Source organism: Taeniopygia guttata, chromosome Z (assembly GCF_048771995.1).
Source record: "Taeniopygia guttata chromosome Z, bTaeGut7.mat, whole genome shotgun sequence".
Taxonomy (NCBI): domain Eukaryota; kingdom Metazoa; phylum Chordata; class Aves; order Passeriformes; family Estrildidae; genus Taeniopygia; species Taeniopygia guttata.
Genome location: NC_133063.1, coordinates 48,102,226 through 48,122,449, shown reverse-complemented (window position 1 = coordinate 48,122,449; position 20,224 = coordinate 48,102,226). Strand labels below are relative to the sequence as shown.

Below are 20,224 nucleotides of genomic sequence, written 5' to 3'. Positions count from 1 at the left end.
TTCTGAGTGCCTGATATGTTCTATTCAATGTAAAACTATTCATGAGAAAAAAAATGAACCTTAAATGAAATGCAATATCTGAAATTTGTGTAGAAAGATTTTTGGTATGATTGTTAATTCTGCATTTAAACTACAGGATTAGATACCAGACAGCTGCATTAATATGAAATTATATTTGCTGCATAGTACCTGCATTTTAGGCTGGATGTGAGAACAGCCCCAACTGTATGGAAGCTCTGTAATGACTGATCATTTTCTGCAGGTGAAACTGTTCCTCAAGTTATTAGTAACAGCCATATCTGAGAGAATATCGCTGTTAAAGATTAGAGGCAGTGTGGTGTACAAAGGCATTTTGTCTTTGACTCGAGATTTTCAGTACACAAGAAGTTCTGCTTGCTTACCTTAATGGCGACTAACAGGTTTACTTAGGATTGCTTTTGTGTTAGAGTTCCTGACAGTCTGCAAAGTTAATATTATTGATGTCTGACAGATGGGAGAAACCAAACTGTGATGTTTGAGACCCTCGAGGACTGGCGTGATGAGCTGGAGCGGACCAAAGGGAATGTAAAATACAAAGCAGTGACCACCAATGAAGGCTACAGAGTCTCTGAAAAGTAAGTTTACCCTGGTAAATAGTGAACTTTGGACGTGTAAAAATCAGTGCTGCCTTTGATGCTGGGGATTATACAGGTTTTTAGGACTTTTTTGGAATCTGGTTTCTATTTTTATTTAAGGAATAGTTTGGTTTGTAATCACTGGAGGTGATCGTGCACAGCCCCTGATTCAATCCAGGGTTAACTTCAGTGTTAGGTACAGACTACTCAGGACCATGATTAAATCAAGGTTTGAGTATATCTAAGAGTGGAAAACAGAAAATACATATGTCTGGGACCTACACTTCTGTTATACTTGTTAGGATGACACTTTCTCAGTCCTTTACCTTTACTTTGGTAAAATTTCAAGTTACATGCACCGGAGATTTTCCACTGTTTTTGTTTTTTTTTACTGGGAGGGGGCTGTGTGGGGAGAAAGTAACTGGTTTAAAGTAAATCTGCAAAATGTGTGGGTGGAAGTTAAGTTGTGTTGCCTTTAGGAGGTTAGCTAAGTTTAGCTGAGCTTGGCCACCAGTTTAGCTGAGTAGCATTTAATGGTAAGCCCTTTAAGATATATACAAGGCATTGTATACTTCTACTGTTTCATAGTCAAATATTAAAAGATCGCACAGGCCTTGGAAACTATTATTTCAGAGTCAACACAGAGTCTAGAACTCTGTCTTGGGAGACCCAAATTGAGTTTAAGTACTTACTTTCATTGCTTCTTTGAACCTTGAACATAAATAGTGTTGGTTGATATTTGAAATCCTTGAGAAATTAAATTACATACTTGAATTAGGATGTGAACAGCTTAACAGGCATGGAAACAGAACTAGTCATTTAGTACTGCAAGGGTATCTTTTGAAACAACAGAGCATGAGAGAACAAAGGTAGTCTTAGAGGTTACAAATAATTGCACCTTTGCAATGAGAATAGTTAAGACCTCAAGGTTGGAAAAAAAGTCTTATCCAGCTGAAAAATAGAGGGACAGCTTTGAGGACAATAGAATTATCTAGTAGGAAAGATTATTATAGCAAGGTGAATACATAATTAGAATTTGAGCTAGAACACTCACCATCATTAAAAGGAACTAGGAGATTTTTCTGTGTTCATTTTTTGAGACCAAGAAACTCTTCTTTGTTGTCTTAGGCTGCCTTTGTATTTTGTTGTTCCCATCTGCATTTCTGAAGAGAGTATCTTGAAATACGAAGGCAGAGGCATTCCTGTAAGTATATGTGCATGGCTGAGGGTAAGACTCTTACTGAGATGGCAGAATTTTAATTAACTTTGCTGATGTTACTGCATGTTGTTTTCAGAATTTAAGTTTTTTTAACAGTTTACATGTATACCTGGTCATCTACAGAAGGGAAACTGATGTTGGAAGGAGAAGATACATTATGTACTTCACTGACTAGTGTAATACGTAACAAAAATATGCATATATATAACATATACATAACATAACAGCAAAATATGTATTTACTGTTCACAGTTCCCATTTACTAATGTCTTACAACCTACTTATATTACTAGCTTGTCTGTCCATCAGCCTATTTTTCATGAGACTGTGCTGAGTGGCATCTGGCTGGGGCAATACGTAGGCCTTGAAATGCTATTTGATATTGAGGTGAAGATGGTACATGTAAGGCGTAGCTGAACACCTTCAGTTACCTGGCTTGGGTTCTGGTAAGTGCTGTGGCTGTGATGATGCAGTGTTTTTACAAAGTCAGGTAGCCCAACTGAAAAACTAGTTCTACAAGTCCAACAGAAGATAAAGTTAAATATACTGGTTTGCAGCCTGTAGCAAGCTGGGTTTGGCTTCCTGCATTGTAGTTCAAGAACCAGTAAGACAGAGAAATGGAAACAAGGAGCAAAGTAATCTCACTTTTGAGGTCTTACCTTAGTTGCTATGTGTCCATTAAATTTGACAAGGAAAACCATGTTCATTTTGTGCTCTTAAGTTAATTGGTCCGTGGAGGACATAGTAATGTACTGTCCTGCCTAAAAGTCATAGTAGTGTGGTTGACTTTTTCTCAGTGAGTCAGAGACCTATTACACTGGCTCTTACATAGAAACAGAAGCATTTGGGGTTTTTCATTCCATCCTGTGTTCACAGAACTGTAGAATAGTTTGGACCTTTAAACAGCATCTAGTCTAATCCTCCTCTGGAATGACCGAAAGCGTCTTCTCCTAGACAGGTTGTGCAGAAGCTTGTCCAACCTGGCCTTGAATGTTTCTGCGGCACCTACCACCTTTGTGAGCATCCTGTTGCATCCAGTTGTCCACCACCTTCCTTGTAAAAACTTTGTTTCCTATATGTTGTTCTAAATCTACTTTCTTTTAGTTTCAAACCATTAGCCTTTGTCCTATCACAGCAAGATGTATTAAAAAGTTTTTCCTCATCTTTCTTATAAGCCCCCTTTAAGTAATGAAATGCTGCAAAAAATCTCCCCAAAGCTTTCTCTAGCTTGAGAAACCCCAATTGAACAACCCTAATTCTTCAGTGTATCCTCATAGGAGAGGTGCTCTGGCCCTGTAACTATTTTTGTATTTCTGCTCTGGACTCACTCCAGCAGGTCTCTGTCCCTCCCGTGCTGGGAGCCCAGGGCTGGATGCAGTGCTCCAGGTGGGTCTCAGCAGAGCAGAACAGAGGGGCAGAATCCCCTCCCTCCCTTGCTGCCCACGGGGCTCTGGATGCAGCCCAGGACACCTTTGGCTCTCTGGGCTGTGAGTGCCATGGCCGGGCCATGTGCAGCCTCTCACCCACAGCACCCCCAAGCCCTTCTGGGCAGGGCTGCTCTGGGTCTGTTCATGCCCAGCCTGTGCTGGTGCCAGGGGTTGTCCCATCCCAGGTGCAGCACCAGCACCTGGCCTTGTTAAACCTCATGATGCTCCCATGGGCCACTCCTTGGGCTTGTCTGGGTCCTTCTGGATGGCATCCTGTCCTTCAGGTGTGTCCAACCACCTCAGCTTGGTGTTGTCTGGAAGTGCTGAGAGTGCACTTGATCTCACTGACTGTGTAATTGATAAAGGTATTAAATAGTCCTGCCCTTAGTACAGACCCCTAAGGGACACCACTCATCACTGATCTCAATCTGGACATTGGGAGGTTGACCACTACTCTCTGGGTGGGACCATTCAACCAATTTCTCATCCCTAAACAGTCCATGCATCAAATTTCTATCTCCCCAATTTTGAGAGAAGATGATATGTGTAACCGTGTTAAAGGCCCTGCAGAAGTCCAGATAGATGACAACATCTGTAGCTGCCCACTGTTCCAAGGCCTTGTAGAACTCTTCTATTTCCAAACTCTTTCTGTGAAGCTAGTATCAAGATAGCTGGGCCATATTGAATTTGTTTTAGCAGGCAATGGAAAGAGTATAGTAATTTTTTCCGCTCTTGATGATTGTGAGGTTTCTGTATCCTTCTGAGGTGCACCTCTTGCTTACTGTCAATTGGTAGCAGAACTTCTACTTCCTGATTTCATTTGTGTAATATTCCTGATGAAAGTGATTCTTACTCCCTGGTTCAATGCAAGTTTACAGATCATCTTGAGAACTTCAGGGAGTAAAAAGTATGAATGAGGAAATTATGTGTAAAGGGAAGTAAGCAGCTTTCAGGACTGATTTGCCACTAGAAATACCTGTGACCATGCAATCTGATTTAGCTGTCGAGTGTTTAATACTTTATTTCATATGCCTAGATTACTCTTTATGCATAGTTCACATGGAAAAATACCAGTGCATCTATTGTGAGTTATCTCAAGTCTGAACTATTAGAAAAATCTAGTAGTGGAGAAACTGATGGATAATATATATGTAAGTTGCTTATAAGTTTTATCTTGCTGTGGCATATATTCTGACATAATTTGGCCATAGACTTTTTGATCAAGTTTTACCTGTGAGGGGAGTTAGAAAGTAATGTTTTTGCATAATCTGTCATTCTGTATTTTCCCTGTGTCTGTTTAAAGTCTAACTTAAAGCTTGCAAGTGGTAACAAAGTGTACTCAGGCATGTATTTTTGGTGCAGGTGTAGGAGTTTGCTTCTGTTGATGTTTGCTTCTATTAAATACACTAAAAATTCAATGAAGCAAAAGCACTGAGAAATTTTGAAATCATTCCTTCATTTGAGCAAATACCTTGTATAGGACAATTTACTTACTTTTCTCATCTGAATAATGTCTTTCTGCAGATTTGGTGTTGGTCTTGCCATAACGGTGCTGCTCTTCTCAAAATGTCTGCATTTCCCAAAGAACAGGATGACAGCACTTCACAAATGCAAAAAGCCTTCTTGGATGGGTCAGTAATAGCTATTCTGTCCACAACACTTTGCTTGGTATGGATCTTGCTTCTCTTTTTCCATATATGCTATGTCTTTTAAGCTTTCACACATCAGGAAACAAGTTCTGTATCTGAAAGTAGTTTGCTGTGGTGGAATGTTTTTAAGCCCTTGACCCAATGGCATTGGTCACTTGTGCAGGATTGGAACTTCACCGAAGGGTTTTTCTGTGGATATGCATACACATATATTTCTGAGGAAACTGTACTAACTGTGGTGTGTTTTAGGTAAAGCAGCAGCAAAGCCTGTAGGGTTTAATGACTTAATTGTTTTGCAAGTAAGAGAAATGTAGACTCAATCTCTTAACATGCATTTGCAAACTGAGTTTTTTAAGACGCTGCCACCTTCTGAGAGGAGCTAGGTTCATGTTCTTAAATAACTTGAGGTAAGGTGTCCTAAAATATCTGAGGCAGCCTAAGCAATTCACTACTGCAGCTTTCAGATATGAAGGCAGACAACACTTTTTCAGAGGGGGTAGTAAACAGAATTAGTTCAGCAGTTTGAAAAATGACAAGTTTAACTTAAGGGAAGGAGCACAGCTGTCTGACTGTAAAGGCAATGACTTTTGGCCCTTTATTTTTGGCTTTTTTTTAACTGTTGTTTGTCCTAGACAGAACTTCTCTCTCAACAGCCACCTGTTAGATCAGACTCATTTGTACAATCTGTACATTAAACATTGGCTCCTTGTTCGTTATAGATGGAGACCCGTTAATCACACAGAAAAAAACAGAAAAGAGCTTGATTGGGCTCTTATAACTGCTTTTGTTTATAAAATTAATTATACTTGCATAGGAAAGAGTTGTGGCCCTTCCTGCAGGTTCTCTAATATTTCTACCCTGAAATGGGAAATATTATATGACTTAGAACTGTCTTTAATGCTATTTCGTGAAGTGAAGTAAATAAAATTAACTGTAATCTGTAACCAGGTATCCTCTGATATTTTGATCCCTTCTCTGTGGCTATGTGAACTTGGGGCAGTATTGCTGGTTTTCTTTGCTGTGCAGTACTGGTGTTTAATCACTGGAGTCTGAGATATATCTACAAATTTGCCATCGGGGTGTGTTCAAGTGCCATTATAGCAATAGTCTGAACTCAGGCACAGAGCAGATCTTTACAATTAGCAGTTTATCCTTTTAAAAAAGCTGTTCAGAGCCTGATCTCGCAGCATAAGTTATTTGCTGTGTCATTTGAAAGAAGGATTGTATTTGGCCAGCAATTGCTTTCCCTCACTTCTCTGATCTGATACATCTTCCAGTAGGTCTGGTAACGTGTGTTTCTGATGTGGATTCCTGTAGTTCTCACCTAAAGCAGGAAGCAAAGCACTCTGTTCTGCCTGGAAAACTGCCCACAAGACCTGACTTCTGGAGTATGAGCTAGAGTAATTTCCCAGGTCTTGATAATAAAGAGGCCAGTGTGACAGCAGATGTAGTTACTGCACTGATACTCATCTGAGCTCTGGAACCTGAATGAAGGGGAATGCTCTGGGTCCAAGCTAAAGCATCATCTGGCCTGGTATTTTTTCCTCTGCTTCAAGGGAAAAAAATCTGTATATATGTAGGGAAGTGCAAGATACATTGTCTTGTTTGAATCCAAATAATTTCCTTTATTTGTGTGTTTCATTAGAAGACCTAGCAGCTAGGTATCAGAATCTGCTTGGCAAAAGTCAAGAGAATTTGTAAGCTTCTGCTGGGAGTTTTGGGTGTTTTCTATCCATCTCTTCTTTCAGGATACAGCTCTAGCAGCCTCCTAGTTAAGTGACTTTGGTGTGTCTAGTGAAGAAAATACTAAAGAAACAGTAGTAAAAATCAAATAGTGCTTGTAATATTCATAGCTGCACAAATAGGCATAGTATAATTTTATTGGTGTCATGGTTAAAAGCATCAAATCTTGTTATAAGCCTGTAGGCAAGCTTCCAGACATTACTTCGAAATACATGGAGGTTGCTAGATTTCCAGAGTGTCTGTCTTCTGGTATTATAGCTCTTTGACAAATCATGCCTATTAACTTTGTCTTCAGTGGTAATAGTTGATTTTTTGACTTGTGGAGCAGAAGGTTTTAATCTCTTGATGGTTTGATTTAGAATCTATAAGACAATTAGCAAACCTCCCTATGAGCTCCTGAAGATGGATGACTTGTCAAGCAGCCTTCCATCTCTGCAAGATATCCAGACTGCATACACAAGATTTAAACAGCTGTTTTTGATAGGTAAGTCAGACTTTAAAGCAAAGCGTAACAATAATGTGCTGTGACTCCTGAGTGCCGTAATTTTCTTGATTGCTGTCTTGATTTTGAGTGTGGTTAAAAGCAGGTTTTAAAATATGTAACTGAAGACTGTGCTTATATCTGGGATGTGCATGGAGGTTTGTAGTTCTTTGTTTTAACTACCTCTTGCTAAGCTGTCACAGTATCTGAAAATTGCTTTTGAAGGAGTGGAGTCTTAAGTGTTAGTTGGATAACACTTAACTGGAATGAAGTTTGTGGGGAAGATTTTTAGTCTTTTGTGGCCCAACTTTTAGCCTTTAGGCTCTGTCAAGAGTAGAGACTGCTAATTAACTTTTGCCCTAGGTTTTGTTACACACTGGTCACATCTCAAAACATATGAAGCTGCTTAAATTCTATCCTTTAGAAAGCAATCAAATGGGATCCATGTGAAAGTATGATCTAGGCTTTCAGCCTTCTTTCTTCTAAGACTTTGCAATTATTTTGCTGTCATGAAACACTTCGACCTCACCTCTTGAGATGAAAAAAGCTCCACTCCACTTCTAATATGAAGTATTTGAGTTTCACTGTGAGGATTTTGTCTGGAATACATTGTCAAATCCACAGTGAATCTTAAGATCTAAAAATAATTACTTTTTTATGTGATTTCTAGTAACTCACCTTCTGTAAGGAAAAAAGCCTAAGTTTGAATTTAAGTCATTAAATGAGTGACATGAAATACTGTGTATTTCAATGATGTAATTGTATCATTGTTCGTTATTCATATCATTATTCATGCAAAAGGGAACGAGTTTAAACTGCCATCTAGTAAGTGTTTGTTCTTGCTGTTTAAAATATGGTTTATTAGTAGACTGTATGTCACTGGGTACAGCAATATGCACTTTCAGTTTGAGAAAAACATTCATGTAACCTTTTGCAGAAGTACTAAGATCTTACAGAAATTTATGACTTTATTACCATATTTTAAAGTCTGAACACATTAACCATTACTTTTGTCCTGTATGTGCCTAGTTAATATGGCACAGGCAACTTGTCCTGGCCATGGCACTCACAGCCCAGAGAGCCAAAGGTGTCCTGGGCTGCATCCAGAGCCCCGTGGGCAGCAGGGGAGGGAGGGGATTCTGCCCCTCTGCTCTGCTCTGCTGAGACCCACCTGGAACACTGCATCCAGCCCTGGGCTCCCAGCACGGGAGGGACAGGGACCTGCTGGAGTCAGCCCAGAGGAGGCCACCAAGATGATCAGAGGGAGGGAGCGCCTCTGCTGTGAGGAGAATTGGGATTGTTCAGCCTGGAGAAGAGAAGGCTCCAGGGAGACCTTATGGAACCTTCCAGTTCCTATAGGTGCTACAAGAGAACTAGAGGAACTTTAGAGCATGAAATGACAGGACAAGGGAAAATGGACAGCTTTAGATCAGGTATTAGGAAAAAATTCTTTACTGTGAGGGTGGTGGAATTTGGTGAAAACTTTCTAATGGAACAGAACTTTGAAGATGCATTCCAGTATTTCTGTGGAGAACTAGTTTCTGTGACCAGGATGAAAGAAATTGTGAGAGGAGTTTAAATTGTGTAATGAACAGGGTGAGCTGCAGAGGCATGGAGGCAGCACAGCTACAGGAATAAAACACATATATGCCTGTGCATTTGCGGCATAGGTGAAAGATGCAGCAGACACAGAAGTGTGTGAATGTGCTGAAATTGAACACTGGAAGTGTTTGGGGAGGCACTGGAAGGTGGGCAGTTACACAGAAACATGTGGAGCTGAAGCTGTCATGGAAAGGATGAGAGAGGAGGGAATTATGTGTATCTGATTTCTCACTAATGGAATCATTGTAGACCTTGTGCTTCAAGGTTTGTCTCATGCAGGAAATGTAAACTACTCTTGTTTTAATTTACTGTATCAGCTTGTGAAAGCTTTCCAATATTTGTTGACTGGCTTTGATAGAAATAAAAGCAATGGACACTTAGGTGGCATTTGAAAAAACCTACAAAAGTACTAGAGAAATTCATAGGAGTTTAATGGATTTATGGTATTGAACTTGGCCTCCCTGCTTATGTATTTTAATGCCTCTTTTAGTTGCAGCAAAAACTGTTCAAAACATTTTTCAGGTAATCTTACATTCCATAAGTTTTTATAACCTGCTTCTAAAACCCATTGATGTCTCTGGCTCTGATGGTAATGATTTTCAAAATCCAGTGTCTTTAGATTAAGCTTTATGTAGATCATCATCTCCAAGTAAACTTGTTTATTCCTTTTCTATTTTATCAACAGATATATTCACCTGGTTTGATTGCCAGGTGAACCTTCAACTTACTTTTTCTAAAAGGCTATGGTGCTGATGTTTGTAGGACTACTTCACTTCCTTATTTAGTTATAAAGTATCAACTTTAATAGTGATTGAGATTTGCTGACTCTTTAGTATTGATTGCTTTGTAACTGTTAATAACTGAAGGTAATTCAATGGATGGCTGTTAATTATCACTGTGTATGTGTGCACAAACCAATTTTTTGTTTTTCTCTTCTTTTTGCAGATAACAGTACAGACTTCTGGGCAACTGATGTGAAATGGTTTTCATTACTGGAGAGCACAAACTGGCTAGAAATAATCAGGTTTGCTGTATCCTCAACTTTCTGTGTTTCAAATTGTTGGTAATTGCATTTGTAGTGGGTTTTCTACCTAGTTTTTTGAAACTGAAGTCTTTACTGCCAGGAGGAAAAAAAATTAAGACAGGCTTATGGTCCCATTTATATATCTTATTTCTGTAACTTGAGACAGTGTTTTTAACAGTGCAGACTTCTGTTAAGCCTTCCACTTTAAAGAATATGAGAAATAGCAAATCATTCCAATTCTTCCAGAGAACCAGTTAAAAATACAGATCCAGTATTTTCCATCCTGCACTGTCACTTCCTTTCCAAACTCAAGAATCCTGTTTGTTTCTTGTGTGAAACTATTCTGTGTCTTTGACTGGCCTTGCCATTCTTCTCTGTACTCTCCACTTCTGTAATGTCCTCGAGGATGAGGTGAAGTGCAGTGTTCAAGATGTTAGTCCACTAAGGAGCTATAAAAGGACATTTCTTCTCAGTTTTGTCCCCCTGCTCTGCTGGTTGTTCCTTAAGTACTCTTTTCTTCTTTCAGCAGCCCACAGTGAGTAACTGTTGGAATGGTGTTGGCTAACTTTAGGCTTGTTGTAGTGGAAAGTTGAGGAGTTTTGTTTTCCGTGTTACTTTGTGCTAGCTCTTTTGTCTGTCAGTTTATTCTCTAATCAACTAATTACCATGGGGTGCTTCTGAAGTCAGCTCCAGTCCCTTCTGGTCTTAATAACATCAGTAAATATTGATAGTTACCAATTAACTCATTAATCCAGAATTTAAATGTGTGTGTTTATTGAAGGCTCTCTGAGAAATTCACTGACATAACCAAGATCACAGGTAGTTTAAAGTAAAAGCCAGGCTGGGTCCCTATCCTTAGATTGTTTTGAGACTGGTAACTTCCATACTTGGGTCCAGTTGGTTCCTGGACCAGCCTGTTCTTGGCTCTTGTAGTTAGTAGGAATGCCTTGTCACATGTTCTAGATGATAGAACAAAGAAGAATCTGACAACTCCACACTTAAGAAATAAATTGTCAGCTTCTATTAGTGACCTACGATATTGCAAGAATCCTAATTTGTGTGCAGGCTTTTGCTAAGAATAACTATCTTTATGAAAATTTAGTCTAGAAACCAACACTGTTACATCTGGTTTTATGTGACCTGTAATTCCACTCAGTCAACCTTGTTATAATAATGTTCTCTGTATTACTTTCGTCTGAGTTTTTATTCCCTCTCCCTCTTAAAAGCAGATTTTGGAAGAAATGCAGAATGTAGGATATTAGAACATAAATGAGGTGATGTTGACTCTTTACAGGATAAAGATCTGGTTCTTTGCAATTGCAATACTTCAGTGTGTGATGGCAGCTGTTGATCCAGAATAAAGTAGTGTATCATAGCAACTGAAAATGCATGGTTAATGGCCAAATAAAATGTGGCCATTGAAGCTAAGCAGTTCTTAATTTACACAAACTGAGCATGGGTTTTGTGTGTTTTAAAGAACTGGTGACATTTCAAGTATGGCATTCTAACCCTGTCTAGGGGAAACTAATATAAGAAACTTCACTCAACTTTTCCTGTACCAAAACAGGAGAGTCTTGAAGAAAGCCATAGAAGTTGCTGAGTGTCTGGAAATACAGCATACAAATGTTCTCCTCATAGGTAAGAATTTAATGACATAGTCCTATATATTGATTTGTTTAAGTTCATTTTGAAGTAGCTTAAGCTGTAAATTTATAATTATGGTAGAGACTTGCTAAAATTCTTACAGCACTCAAGTAAGACACCTAAATCTCCCACACTTCTGGAAATGCTTCCTGTAGTTAAAGAAAATATGGTAAGCACAGTTCCACGATATGAATGAAAAAGCAGCTGATAAATTGGCAGGAGAGTCTTGCGTAAAGAAGAGGTAACATTCCTGTTTCCCAGTTTATTTTATCTAAGGTCTCCTAGGCCCTGTGCTGTACTTTAAGGGGCAGGGGAACCATATCTACACCAGTTATATGAAAACTTTGAAAAATAACCTTTATATTTTCTAGATACATGTTGGATATTCTGCAGACTCTTTTTTAAATAAAAATACATGGAATAATATGCTTACTGTAAACATGTTGAACAGTTTATTTTTGTGGACTGAGTAATCACATGTAAAACCAAACCTAAAGTTAACCATTAAGTGACTATTGGATTGGTCATTTAGTTGAGTTTTTCACACATATTGCCATTTGAGAAACCTAGCACAGGCAAGAGGTGTTTTCTGTAGGCACCTTTTGGTATGTTGCATGAGGAGGCAATTACATACCTTGTGAAAAGAGGTGTGGAGGATAGGAAGAGTAAGGACAAATGGCTGTGTGGGGCAGTGTGTGCTTGTGGGAGACAGAAGGGCACAGGCAAGTTACAGTAGTAAGGGTTGGGGCTTGTAGGTTTTATTGTCAAAGTGCTTTCCTAGGATAAATGTGTAAGTGACCTTAAATTTGGAATCATGGATTAACTTCTCTCTGGCCTGCAAAAATATCTGTGCTGCTCTGATTCTGAAATACAGTTTTGTGTGTATGAACATGACAATGCTTTGCTTTCTTACATAATGTTTGAGGAATGGCTCAGTGTAGAATGTGGTTTCTGTTCTCCTTTGTAGAAGAGAGTGCTACTGATCTGTGCTGTGTAATCTCAAGTCTGGTGCAAGTCATGATGGATTCATACAGCAGAACAAAGTCAGGGTTTCAGAGCCTTATTCAGAAGGAGTGGGTGATTGGGGGACATGGCTTTTTGGATCGCTGTAACCACTTACACAAAAGTGAGAAAGAGGAGGTATGATTTAAAAAATTTTTTTCCTTACTATTTATAAGCTTACTCAGCATGAGGTGGGATTTACCTGTTAGTCCAGAAGTTCCAGTTACTCTGAAGATCTTCTGTGTTTTGTTTTATGGGTTGATCTTTGTATAGTATCACTGTTTTGCTGTTCAGAAGTCAGCAATGGCTTTATTATTAAAGAGAACAGATGTAGAATTTCCCAGTCTTGGGGTCTTTTGAAAGTCATCTGTCCTGTGTCCTTGAAAACTGTGATAATGGTAGTAGCATCCATAGAAATAACTCAAGTTAGTTGCCTGTTCCTGTCACAGCTGGAGATTAACGTTTTACTGTCGTGCTTTGGGACTAGATCAGATTGCTATTTGAATGGAAGTAATAGGTATAAACTGACTAATTCTGATCAAGAATTGCTATAAACTAGTTTTGCTTTGCCAACTTTGAAAGGCTTCATAGTGGCAACTTTCAAATTCATAATAGAAAGTGCTCATCTCTTCTGTCAATAGTTGGCCATGGATAGCTCAGGTAATACTACTTCAAATTTCAGCCAAATGTACATGCAGCAGTTCTGTAGTTATTTAGGCTTGTTGCCTTAAGATTTGTATTTGGAGACACTGAATACTATAAAAGAAATAGTTTGCATGGTGGAACAATTTTAACTTTTTTTTAAACTGATGAAATATTTTGTGTACTTAGGCTCCTGTTTTTCTGCTCCTGCTAAATTGTGTTTGGCAGCTGGTACAACAGTATCCTCCAGCATTTGAGTTCACAGAAACTTACTTAACTGTCTTGTCAGACAGCCTCTATGTGCCTATTTTTAGCACTTTCTTCTTCAACTCTCAACATCAAAGAGACACGAATAAGGTAAGGGTTTGGTATTTTGTGGATGCAGTGTGTTGGAGAATGAGTTTGACCAACATACAACGAACACTCAAAACCAGCTAATTCCCAACAGCACCTTTTTCCTTACTCATTGAACTGCCTTGAAGGGTGAACAAGTGCAATTTTGGCTATGTGGAGGCAAGTTCAGGACTTAGGTGTTTATGATGACAGAAGGAATACATTACCTGTAATACGTAGCTGCAGTTTCATGTTTAATGTCCTTCAGTGAAATTGGAATTCCTTAACCTACAAGGAATATTCAGCTGTATGGCAGAATAAGTTATCTGTGAAATTCTTGTATAGTATATTCTGTTGTATACCAAAATTAACATCTCCTGAATATTCATTTATGTTTGGTTCATGCTCTTCTCTAGCCTAAGAAGCTGGGAGCAATGTGAGTATCCTCTGCAAGGCTGCACAGAGACCAAAGGAAAAAGTGAAGATTACTGTCTTTCATACAAATGGTTGATCATAAAATCTAGACCAGTAGTACTGCATGACTGCAGTTACAACTTCTGGTGTTTGGAATCCTAACATGCCCCCTGTGTTTGAAGAATCCAAGTGTCTGTCTCTTGCCCAAGTTTCAAAATGTCTTTTTTTCTGAGCCTGTTTAACTTTATTTTCATCTGTGAAGGTCTAATGCACTGTTGTTGAACACACAGAAAGCAAAGAGTGTTGTTGCAACTCCATGGCCTTTTGTCTGAAAAGCCAGTTTCTTTATTTCACCTTGACTTGGTCAGAATTCTCTTCTAGCAGTATTAAATGTGACCTGTTTGTTTTGGCAGAGTGGGGAATGCCTCAAGACACAAAGTGGTCCTTTCAGATTCCTTACTGTGTGGGACTGGTCTGTGCAGTTTGACCCCAAGGCCCTGGCTTTTCTGAACAACCCTCTTTATGCAGAGAAACCAAAACCAGATAGAAGTCAACGGAAGACTGCACGGTTCAAAGTAAAATATTTGCTGCTAAACTGTTTTTTAAATTCTAGAAATATTTTGCACATCTCTTACTTCAAATGTACTCACAGTGAAAGTATTTGGTGCAGATTTTTTTTAATTTACAAAATACATGTGTACCTCAGACCCACCTGGATCTTATGAACCCAGTTTCCATGCACCTCAATTGTAAATAACTCTTTTATAGTTCATAGCAATGAATTTAGGGATTCTTTTTCTTCATACTTCTATGCAAGTGTATTGGTAGCTCATGAGATTTAATACTCAGATGACTTGGAATGGTGTGTTTGAAGGGAGTTAATTTAGTTGTTCCATAGAGTACCTGTCTGAAATACATAGGTTTGTAATTGCCTCCCTAATTTTGTCTGAGTGTAACCGGAGTGTGTGTGTGTGTGTGGGAGGGGGACCAACAGCAGCAAAAAAACTGTCAGGAGTATGGAGGATTATAGATGGAATACACCTGATTTCTAGTGCATAGCACAAACTCAGGGAAAACTTAAAATTTTGAGTAGCCTCTTTCAATTGCAGTACATTAGTCAAATTCTGTCCTGTATAAAACATTCTCATGTGATACACTGCCAGTATGATCTACAGCATTTATGCGAGATGCAGTGAGGGACCACTGGATGAAAACCTATAAATAAACTGCTCTCTGATTTCTAATTAGCTTAAAATAAACACAGATACTGGCAATACTTAAATGTAAGCAAAGGGTTTGGCTTTTTCAAATAAAATTGTTTTATCAGTGTCACTTTTAGTTAGCTGGGAAGGAAGCTGGCAACACTCAGTATGCTCTGTAAAGTACTTGATGTATTGAAACGTAACAATTTAAACACAGCAACTGCTTTTCTATATAGGTCAAGTGACTGTTGTTTTCAAGAGGTTTCTGAATACAACTTTGTTTTTTTTTTCTCTTAAAACTGCTTTCTGAAATTCCATTCTATTAATATTTATCTGCTTATTTTCCCTTTTTTTCCTCTTAAAGCATCAACGGCAACTTTCTTTGCCACTGACACCAGCAAAGCCTTCCACGAAGAGAGGATTTTTCAGGGAGGAAACAGATCATTTAATTAAAAACATTCTGGGTAAGAGAATTGGCAAGTTCATAAATTCTTCAGATGAACCCCCTAATAGCTTAAGGGAGTTTTATGATAGCTGGCATAGCAAACCTGTCGACTACCACGGTCTTCTGTTGCCACGCATCGATGGCCCCGAAATCAAAGTCTGGGCACAGCGTTACCTGCGATGGATTCCTGAGGCCCAGCTTCATGGTGGTGGAACAATAGCTACAGCTGCCAAGATTTTGGATTTGATGGAGGAAGTGCAAAGCCTGCAGGTGAAAATGGATGAAGAGCACAGTCAATCTGTTTCTGGAGATGTACATTCTGCTCCTATGCTAAGGAATTCTGCCCGTTTGTCATCCTTATTTCCATTTGCTTTACTGCAGAGACAGTCTGTCAAACCAGCTTTACCCACTAGCACCTGGAAAGACTTGGAAGATGAAGATGACTTGGTCAAGAGGGATGATGAATTTGTTGATCTAAGTGGGGATATGTTATAACGTGTGTATAGATTACAGTTTGAGTTGTATGTGGCTAAGCACTGAGTTTTAAATGTTGTGCTGTATCTTCATATAAGGAACTTGAGCATCTGCAAACTGTTTAATGGGTTTGTGGAGTTAAAAATCCTTGATTGGAAGGAACTACTTGCTGTAAGTAACTGAGCATGTTTTGAACTTCCATTTCACTCTAACAATATTTATTGCAGAACCATATTTTTAGCATAAGTGTAATAAAAATGGGAGTCTTGGCTGTAGTAACAGTATGGCCACTCTTTTTTTAAAAAAAAAGAAAAACAGCAAAAGAATACTTTCTGCTGTAAAGGTGGAATGATAAATGCATATGGCAACAATATGCAGTTATGCTTAACAGAACATCTTTCCCCTTACACTAAGAGTATTGGGAGTGGAGTACTGTGATTTGCAAATTCCCCCCACATGTAAACAGTGAAAGATGCAACTACCTGTGCACTCACAAACCAGCTTTTGACAGCTGAGGAATACTCTCGTGGTCACCAGAAGTTCTCTGTCTGCAGTTGGCTCAACAGAAGTCATGTGCTTGCCCCTTCCCCTTTGTCAGTGTTGGTCTGTGTGGTGTCATGGTCACAGGCTGGCTGCTCTGAGCCTGTGCATGCACTTAGCTCAAAGGTCAGATGCAAGAGCTTAATGACACATTTCAAGTCTTAATGTATGGCTGCTGTGCTACATGCCCTTGCTGCCTTGGATTTTATGTTTGCTCTTAATTTTAATGAATGAGATTTCAATTTGCCATGAGTATTTTTTCTCATTTTAAGTAGAGGGAGAATTCCATTGGAACTTTCCCCCATTTATGCCAGTTGCCTTTAAGGCTTTCTGTAGCTTGCACTGAGACTCTCCACATAGCAGGGAAGACTCTTTTCCTGTAGTCCTGCAGCAAAGCAGGATTTTCAGTCTGTTACCACTTGTCATGAGTTGGTAGTACAGCTTATGAATGTGGTGTTTATAGAACACTTGTGTCCTGTTGCTGGATGTTACAACAGTACCTCAGTGAAAGAAGCCATAAAGAAATGCCTGTTGACTTGGATCTACTGTGTGTATGTTTGTACAAATTTTTACTGCAAATAATTATCCTTTGTAAAGCAGAATATTATTTGATGGTCAGATCTGTTTTTAACCCTTAAATTCTGTAATACCCCAAGAACGGATTCAAGTCGTAAAATGAGTTACACTGAGAGGTTACGCATTGAATATTTTCTCTGTTCTCATAACAATTTAGAAGTCCGTGCTGGAAAATTTAGCTGGTGGATAAACTGTTGCTTGAATTTGATCAGCTCGGTGAAACTGGGGATATTAAACTTTTGTTACTGACTTATCAATTCATACTGAGTTGTATTAATATATAGCAACAATTCATCAGCAGCCCTCTAAAAATAAATTATCATTACTGGGAAAGGGGAGAGCTTGATGCAGCTATGCCAAACTGATGCTTACCAGCTCTTAATTGCCTTAAAGTCTTAGTGCGAAGACAATACTTGAGTTTGTTTTATTTAAAAATACAGTAGTACTTATGCTTTCTTCTGTGATATTTACAGCTAGCACTTGCTAGAATGGGCTGTACAGCACATTTCCTTCAGACTTACTTGCAATTCATGTGACTCATGTATGCAATAATACTTTGCATGTTGAATGAGCAGTGTATTATTACAGTGAAGAAATACTTGTCCTTCTAAGGTCATTTGGGTTCAAGGGTGGAGTTTTTTAAATGCTGCCATCAAAAAAAAAATTAAAATGATTTTTCTATACTTTTGATCAAACTGTTGTAATGGTTCAATCATGAAGATTACATATTTGTATTAAAGAACAGATGTTGTACATCTTATTTGTACATAAGTTATCAGAAATATATATAGAAGAGAAGTATATATCTGGAATTGAACATGGGAACACTTCTAATGTAGAGTAAATACCATTGTTACTGGTTTTCTGCACTGAAAGATTGGAAATATACTTCATATTTTTACTCCAAGCTTTTGTTTATACCTCCAAGTTTTAACACTGAATGCAAGCTAGCAGTTTTACAGGTTTCAATCTTCTTTTTTCCTTCTTTTTGTTAAATACTGTTACTTCTCTCCAACAGGCTGTTTGAAGATTGTCAATAAAATACCCTTTGAACTATTCATCCTGAAATAAGAATGTATATTTAAGATCCACTTTGCAAGTGATACACTAAATCACAGCAGACTTGATAATCTGCAGTGTCAAGGCTTTTCTGGTTATATCCTGAATTTTACAGACTGTTATTGTCCAGTTTTTATCTGGCTGTACTTCTGATGCCACCAATGCATGAGGGAGGACAGGTCAGTGCACAGTGCAGTGGAGTAGGATAGCTGTGGGAAGTTAAAGGTGATCTAGAAATTGTCTGCTGAGTTGTCTGTATTGGAGGGGTAGTAAATCGTGTTTGTTTCTGTCTTAGTAATATACTTCCCCCATGTCCAGGGTGAAATTTGTTCTTGCATTGTTACACTAAGCAACTTCTTGAAATTACCACAGGGGTGTGTCTCTTAAATCAGCTGAGTGCTGGAGATGGACTGAGGTGGCCACAATAAGCTATGGAGTACCAAGATTAAATTTCACTTTTTTCAAGACATTACAAATTGCTAGCCCCTGGTCAAAGGCATCATTAGTGCTAATCACACATTTAAAAACCCGTGAACATTAGACGACCTTGCCAGCTTTGTTCTTTAAGCCCCACACAGCAATAGCTGTGGGTCATGTTGTACCACAAGGTGTGCCCCTGCCTCACCCACACCTGCTAAAGACCAGCAATTGTACTTTGACCACTTGGCTTTGATTTAAGACTGTATTCATTATTGAAAAGGTTCAGCTATTGATGTGCAGCATAAAGGAATACAAACATTTACTTCATTAAGGTGTTTACAGCCAGCTTGCCCTCCTGATCTTTTGCTCCAGCTGAAGCTTTTTCCACCTGTGCTTGAAACAAGGAAACATGACTTCTTCCAGAGGCAGGTGAATACTTTCTGCTGATGATTTCTTACAATGGATTAGTTTTGTCACAGCAGAGGTGACCTTCATTCTAAATTACCTGGAGACCTCATGCAGTATTTATGGCTGGGTGCTCATTCACAAAGAGCTAGATTTTGCATGAATCTTTAAAAATTGTGTGAAGGACTTGAGTTTCTGGGACAGGAAGAAGATATGAGTAGTGAACTTAGCTGAGTCTGAAAAAAGCATTCTGTGTACAGAACTATACATACCCTTCCAGGGTGAATTAGGGAGGTACAAGGAGTGGAAGGGGCAAAACCCTTCTTAGGGTCTTGCTTCCTTTTTCTTGGTTTGTAATAAAGTCAATGTGACAAATGCTTTTTGCCAGCATTTGCAGGATGGCAGAACTTGGTGGGATAATAGAGTTAGCTTGAGAGGAGTGAACACAGAAAATAAGGAGAGCTGATACTTGAGCTGGAAAGACAGTTACTGAGGACGGCACCTCCATGTTGAGTACAAAGGCAGCAGCAATGGGGTTCTTCAGCCTGTGTTAGAAGAACATGGGTGGACATTTACACACATTTCCGAGCCGCAGAGGACTTCCTGTGCTTGGGTGGCAAGTTTGACTTGGATCACAGCTTTAAAAGTGCTGTGGAGGCTGAGCAGATGTAATAGAGGACTGTGACTGTCTTGACAAGTGTTTGGATGGGTAGTGGATGCTCAGTGCTGCTGTAATTTGGCTGCTGTGGAGCCCTGTAGAACAGTAAATGCTGGTGTCCAATGGCAGCATGTTATTCTGCTTTCAGCAAGCATTTGTTTTCCCTCTTTTTCATGTAGCAACTCCGTAAAATGAAATAGGCACTTACCTTAATGTTATCCTTCGATGTTTAAAGCAGGTAAATAAGACATGCCTAGGAAATGCATTTGTAAATTTACTTTGTGAACAGAAGATCTAGGAAGACTTGATTTCCTGTGGCCTTGGCTTGTCTGGCCAGACCACTCAATTTTGTCCTTTCTTCTGACATTTCCTGCCCTTGCAGAACATCTTTGGTCTCCATCCATCTCCTCCCTGTTCCTAAGTCATGTACTGTTCCAGCAGTTTATAGGTTTGTCACTGCTGCTGACTTGCTGGACAACTCAAACGCTGTGACTCTTCCTGGGGAGCCAAGTAATGATCATGGCTTGACATGGCCTGGCCACATAGCCTCCAGATTTCTTGTTGGAATCTAGCAACTTCTGAAATAATTTTTTGTGAAATACCATCAGAATTATTTACGGGTTTTCAAAGCAGGTGATGGACATAATATTG

At 39.0% G+C, this 20,224-nt stretch overlaps 1 protein-coding gene across 1 annotated transcript in view; it reads left to right on the top strand.

Moving 5' to 3' along the window:
* MTMR12 (myotubularin related protein 12) overlaps positions 1-18,091 on the top strand; it is a 33,642-nt gene extending 15,551 nt beyond the window's left edge. Inside the window, exons 7-16 of the mRNA XM_002191417.7 lie at positions 491-614; positions 1,743-1,818; positions 4,785-4,891; positions 7,012-7,136; positions 9,681-9,759; positions 11,327-11,397; positions 12,371-12,543; positions 13,237-13,404; positions 14,208-14,369; positions 15,361-18,091. Of these exons, the coding sequence (XP_002191453.2) occupies positions 491-614; positions 1,743-1,818; positions 4,785-4,891; positions 7,012-7,136; positions 9,681-9,759; positions 11,327-11,397; positions 12,371-12,543; positions 13,237-13,404; positions 14,208-14,369; positions 15,361-15,936 (1,661 nt within the window). The 3' untranslated portion in view covers positions 15,937-18,091. The remainder of the gene's footprint in view (positions 1-490; positions 615-1,742; positions 1,819-4,784; positions 4,892-7,011; positions 7,137-9,680; positions 9,760-11,326; positions 11,398-12,370; positions 12,544-13,236; positions 13,405-14,207; positions 14,370-15,360) is intronic.
* Positions 18,092-20,224: the final 2,133 nt, after the last annotated feature.